Raw genomic sequence first — 6,053 nt, forward strand, 5'->3', positions numbered from 1 at the left:
TTTGCAGGAAAGAACTGAAAACGTCTCTTATTTATTTGTACAGTATTGGTATAAAAGGTGATAAGATACAGTGACAGCCGGGGGAAAAGGAGAGAATGCTACCAGATTTCAGCAAAATATTGATATGAATTCCACTGCCATCAGGAACAAGACATTTACTCAAGAACATTTCATCTTAGCCAGGAAGCATCGCAGGATTCGCAAAAAAACGTGTCAGATTAGCAGACCGTTTTCTGACTTGAACAAATATTCAAGGTGAACGAGAGTCCTTCAGGATTTACAGCAATAAAAGGAGTGGAATAAAAACCTATGTTTAGTCTGGGTCTACATTAAGATGCTTCTATTCCTTAGTTTTGGTCTGACATTTCACTTTGTATGCATAATGGCTAGGAACAAAATCTCGGTTTCTTTAGTCTGCTCAAACATCAGGTGTAAAACCACCAATTTATACATGCTTCAACAATTTAGTTTGGGCTCATGTGCCAAATAATGACTTACTGATTTAGTAGTGGAGTGTACTATAGAGTCCAAAAAGATCCCAAGTGGACTGAGACAAAAGATGATTCGGCTGAACCCAACACCTCCCCAAAGTCTGATTTGAGAAAGCCTGATTTAAAAGAACTTGACACCTTTTCCATCATCCATAGTGATCATTTCTGCCTTCCCTTCAGCCTGCAGGGCCTGCAGTGAACGCAGCAACATCCAATCCTCCAATCCATGGAACTCTGAAAGATACGCTTGTGTTACGCACTTGATCAGAGCTTAACACAGCTACTGCAAAGAATAATGTACTCACCCTCAGATCATTCAAGATGTAGATGAGTTTGTTTCTTTATCGGATTTGGAGAAATGTAGCATTGCATCACCTGCTCACCAATGGATGCTGCTTCCGGCAAAAACTGATGGACTGGAGTGGTGTGGATTACTGTGATGTTTTTATCAGCCGTTTGGACTCTCATTCTGACGGCACCCATTCACTGCAGAGCATCCATTGGTGAGCATTCTGGGCAAGTGACTGATTTTCATCTTGGATGTCCTGAGGTTGATTAAATAATCAGCAAATTTTCAGTTTTGGGTGAACTAATCCTTACACAGCAACAAGGTAAGTTCTAAAGATATGCGTTACTATTTTGCTGATGTATTGCAATGTACAACAGAAATATTAAACACTTTTATACCTTCTTTTTCTGTGTCATCTCCATTAGAGAGTTCATAAAGTGTAAACACGGAGTTGACCATGCCATTTTTGGAAACCTACATGCAACAATGGGAGAAAAAGTAATTGTATTTAAATTAACAACTTGACCTAACTGCTCAGTGCTCACTAGCATATTTTCAACGATGATTTTCCATGATATAAGTGCATCAGTAAGATTTTTTTTTTTTTTTAAGAAATTAATACTTTTTCATCAAGGCTGGATTAAATTGATCAAAAGTTACAGTAAAGACAATTATAACATAATAGATGATTTCCATTTCAAATAAATGCTGTTCTTTTGAACTTTCTATTCATCAAAAAAAGTATCAGTTTCCACAAAAACATGAAGCAGCTCAACTGTTTTCAACATTGATTATCATAAGAAATGTTTCTTAAAACTCAGCATATTAGAATGATTTCTGAAGATCATGTGACACTGAAGACTGGAGTAATGATGCTGAAAATTCAGCTTTGATCACAGATCACAGAAATAAATTACAGTTTAACATATATTACAATTATTTGAAATGTATTAAATGTAATAAAATATTACTGTTTTTACTGTATTTTTCATTAAACATATTTTAAATAAATAAAAACTTTAAATAAATACATTTATAGGACACAGTATAGTCTCACCCATTGATAAATGAGTTTGCCCCACTCCTCTGGTCTCCTCCACATTATAAGACATCGTGATTTATTTTTATCCAACCATTCCAGGTTTCCTATGCCAAAGCAAAGATCAAAATAATTTTAACATCAATTTTCCGGTCTCGTCTTATCAATGCATTTGGCATCCCACCTTTTTTTCTCAGTTCTTCAAAAACTACTTGTATGGCTTCAACTGAAAGTTTTCCTGAGCAGCAAAAGTTACGGGAAATACATGCATGGCAAGTAATGACAGAAAAGGAACAGCCTTTCAATGTGATTCAACCTCAGTGTATCCTATCAACAAATAAAACAAGACAAAGACCATGAAAGGATACTCTCAATTTTCTTGTTGTTGAAGACTGGGCTTTCCTGCGCCTCGAGAACGTCCAGAGTGTAGAGTTTCCGGTGACGGCAGAAGGACAGAACCAGCGAACACCACGCCGCCAGCTGCTTCTGTCTCGTGTCAACATTTGGCTGTAATCTGCAAAACAGAATAAAAATATTACATCTCCTCTCAATAACATTTTGGCCCTAATGTGCAAGATTGTCATTTCCACTGATGCAAAGAAATTACAACAAAATCATCTTCTACATAATAATGTAACTATTATATTGTGATCAATTATTAAAGCATATGCATATGTTATAGAGATACTTTTCAACAGTGTAAAATTTACAAAATATCCATGCCTGGAAATCACGATTTTCTCAAAGTCCTAATATTTCCTAATATTTTCCAGCAGTCAGTTTTCACTTTAACCTTTATATACGGTCATTTTTACATAATGGCAAATTATTCTTGTTGCAAACCACAGAAGCTTTACTATTCTGATCGTACTAGCTTCGCTTCACTTGCGTTAGTATTTAAAGTCATACAACATTTATACTCAACTTTTTGTTGTGCGAAATATTGCCCCAGAAATAATTGCGATAAGTGATATTATTGTCATTTTAAAGACAATATATAATCATAATGTAACAGCATAATAATGCAAGAAGGCCTACACACTTCCAAATGACAACAAACTTTTAATTTTCAAGAATATTTAAAACACGGAAATTAAGTATCAAAATTTTAGATACCTTAAAAAAGCTGAATAAATAGTAAATAAACATTTTCTAACAAAAAGTGCAAAGTAACAAACAGAAAAAAAGATAAATGCACAAAGAACTTGTATGGAGATTTTTCCCTGGCCTTCTTTTCTCTGTAAATGAAGGGTGCACACTATTGCTGAAAAACACAATCACTACTCAGCAGTCAGATGTCTGTATGCACAAAGACACAGATCCCTAAACAAGGCCATATCTGCAGATGAAACTTTTTTTGTAGAAGCATTTTTTTATTTTTTACTAGCACCTCATGACTACACCACGCTATGTACGACAAGCTGCAAAACACACAGGAGCAAGTGGAATGTACAAAACATAGTGACATTAATTTTTAAGTAAATAAATGGGCGATATATTACGTCACCAAAAATTATTGCGGTCATATAAGTTACATATATTGCGCGATAAGTCGATATATTGATTATTGCGACAGGCCTAACAACATTTAAACACTATATGACACACTGTAACTGTAAATATTGTAATACTTAATTATAATTAATGTCATCCTCGCATGACTGAACACTGTGCATGGAGTGCTAAATGTAGTGATTGTATTACTTCCGCAGCGGAAAGCAAACAGTAGCTAACTGTAAATATTGTAATACTTAATTATAATTAATGTCATCCTCGCATGACTGAACACTGTGCATGGAGTGCTACATGTAGTGATTGTATTACTTCCGCAGCGGAAAGCAAACAGTAGCTTTAGTCGCGATACAAATGACCAAAAGTATTATATCGCGGACACGAAACCTGGGTTTTCCATCTGAGGTCCCTGACATTGATAATAAAATGGATTTACTTACGTAAAAAATGGAGGAAAGTTATACTGCCAGGGCCACTCAAAACTCATCGCAGATTTGTACTCGTTCTGTTGATGTGCGGCTCCGCGGGAATCTACTTCCGCTCTGCTGGAGTTGTTGAAACACCCGTCAAATTAAAAGTCTCTTAAGCGACAAATAATATAAGCAGATACAAACAATACAATGTACAAAATGTACAATACAAAATACCACATTTTATTTGAGCACAAGAATAGTCAGTATAGTATTTTTTATATATATTTTTACAAATAGCTAAATTAATTACGTTTCATATGCGATTAAAAAAAATATGTATATAGAAAAAAACTCGTATATTCAGTTAAATTAACAGCATCTTAAAAATAAAATAAAAGAATAAAATAAAATAAAAAGGATCAATCGAATTCACAAATCGCGATTTGTTAACCGGTTCTTTGAGAAGATTCGATTCAAAAGAATGATTGAAAATAATGAAAATAACATTAAAAAAAAAAAATGCACACGACATATGGCTTACTGTAAGTGTCTTATTAAAATTATATTAATAAATGACATAATTTATTTATTTAAATAAATTATAATTTATTTCCCTTGACAAAGGCCTATATCAATATTCAATAAAGCATTTAGCCTAATTCACAATCCATTTCTCTAACTGAATATTTTACTCTCCTTAACACCCTGGTAATTGCTTATAATACACTAGCAACCACCCAGAACAACCTAGCAACCACACAGCAATGCCATAGCAACTACCCCGCCAACAGAAATATGTTCTAGGAATGTTTTGCTAACGTTTCCATGAAAATGTCATCTCTGAATGTTCTCAAAACATCCCGTTTTTTTAATGTCTAAAAACGTTTTTAGTTAAGTGATGTATGTATGGGAATGTGCCTTTTTATTATTTTGTAAATATTATGGGAATGTTACTTTGGAATGCTCTCTAAACCATCTTAGACAGATATCGAACTAAAATGTTTCGGGAAAACGTTCCATAAATTATTTATGAATTATGGTTTTGAATGAACACTCTATCAACGTCACTGGAATAATGTTGACGGACCGTTCTGAGAACGTTACATGTTAGGTCAACACCCTAGCAACCACCCAGAACACCATAGCAACTTCTTCCACGCGGGGTTTTATGTCGGTCATTCGAGCGCGTGGTGGCGCTGTGGGCGGATCCTCTCATCCGGGACATCAGGCGAATGACGTCAAGGCGCCGAAATAAACAACAGTGATAACAGCCCATAATAACTAATGCAGTATTATTTTCAGAAATAATAGCACACTGATGCGTTTTATTACCCCGCGCAGCTGTTTATAACAGTAGTGGGGAAACAACTGTAAGTGCATCCGCCCCTTCATTTCTGTTCATTGTTAAATAATCATATCGAATGTTTCTGAATGATTCTCAGCGAAGGCGCGCTACTAGTCAGGAACTGATATATTGACACATATGAAATGTTTTCATATTTGAATATGAAATCGTTAGTATGCAGCTAAAGCACGTGTTTTCCCGCAGGTTTGCAGCAAGATGCAGGCGGCAGAGGACGCGCAGTGCTCACTGTCGGAGCGAGTGGAGTCTATGGGAGTGAGTGAACAGAAGAAAACTGCGGGAAAAGAGGAAGAAAAGGAGGAAGAGAAAAGAGAGGAGACGAATACAGCCCCGAAAGAGGATGACGCAAGTATGCACACCACATGTGTCTTTATACCATGCCTTTTGCATTCTTTCTTAATGAACTTGGAATATGATGCTAAATATACCATGGTATCGCCACAGTATTTTTTGCAAGGTGTACAAGTTTGTTCTATTACACATTGTTGCATTTTATGCACATTATGATTTTTTCATTCACACTCCTATGAAAGATGTAGAAGGACACAAAGGATCCATGGATGTAGAGGAGCAGAAAGAGGGAATAGCCACGGATGGAGAAATGAATGGAGGCGGTGAAGGAAAGCTGCAGCAGACTGAGGAGGACTGGGAGATCCCATACAGCGATGAGGAGATGGAGGACCCTAAGAACTGGATGCCTGCACCCGAGGAGATCAAGCGGCTGTATGAGATTCTGGCTAAAGGAGAAATGCTGGAGCTGAAGTGGGAGCCACTTCCACGCCGACCTCCGACCCCTCCACGCACCCCCTCACCTGAGAGAGATAGAGAGGACTCGCAGGAGGCCAAACAAGAGGAGAACCAGCACAAGTGAGTCAGAAAAAATACACACACACACACACATATTTATATATACACACACACACATATATATATATATATATATATA

General features: G+C 36.3%; 2 protein-coding genes across 3 annotated transcripts in view; one reads left to right on the top strand and one right to left on the bottom strand.

Annotated features, from left to right (window-relative positions):
• On the bottom strand, positions 1–3,882 carry vps25 (vacuolar protein sorting 25 homolog). Of its 2 annotated transcripts, none has more exons than XM_016493081.1 (6): positions 3,772–3,882; positions 2,188–2,333; positions 2,004–2,057; positions 1,838–1,926; positions 1,179–1,254; positions 1–725 (listed from the first exon to the last, which is right to left on the bottom strand). In XM_016493081.1, the coding sequence occupies exons 1-6, from the start codon at positions 3,816–3,818 to the stop codon at positions 613–615; spliced, it is 525 nt and encodes a 174-aa protein (XP_016348567.1). In that variant the 5' UTR covers positions 3,819–3,882; the 3' UTR covers positions 1–612. The 2 variants fall into 2 exon arrangements, with proteins under 2 accessions (XP_016348567.1, XP_016348568.1); XM_016493082.1 differs by lacking the exon at positions 1–725 and adding an exon at positions 953–1,036.
• Positions 3,883–4,907: 1,025 nt separating this feature from the next.
• The window catches only part of pagr1 (PAXIP1 associated glutamate-rich protein 1), a 3,293-nt gene continuing 2,147 nt past the window's right edge, over positions 4,908–6,053 (top strand). Inside the window, exons 1-3 of the mRNA XM_016493083.1 lie at positions 4,908–5,114; positions 5,294–5,456; positions 5,641–5,974. Coding sequence (XP_016348569.1) covers positions 5,306–5,456; positions 5,641–5,974 — 485 coding nt within the window. The 5' untranslated portion in view covers positions 4,908–5,114; positions 5,294–5,305. The remainder of the gene's footprint in view (positions 5,115–5,293; positions 5,457–5,640; positions 5,975–6,053) is intronic.

Source organism: Sinocyclocheilus anshuiensis, unplaced genomic scaffold, assembly GCF_001515605.1.
Source record: "Sinocyclocheilus anshuiensis isolate Anshui unplaced genomic scaffold, SAMN03320099.WGS_v1.1 scaffold546, whole genome shotgun sequence".
NCBI lineage: Eukaryota > Metazoa > Chordata > Actinopteri > Cypriniformes > Cyprinidae > Sinocyclocheilus > Sinocyclocheilus anshuiensis.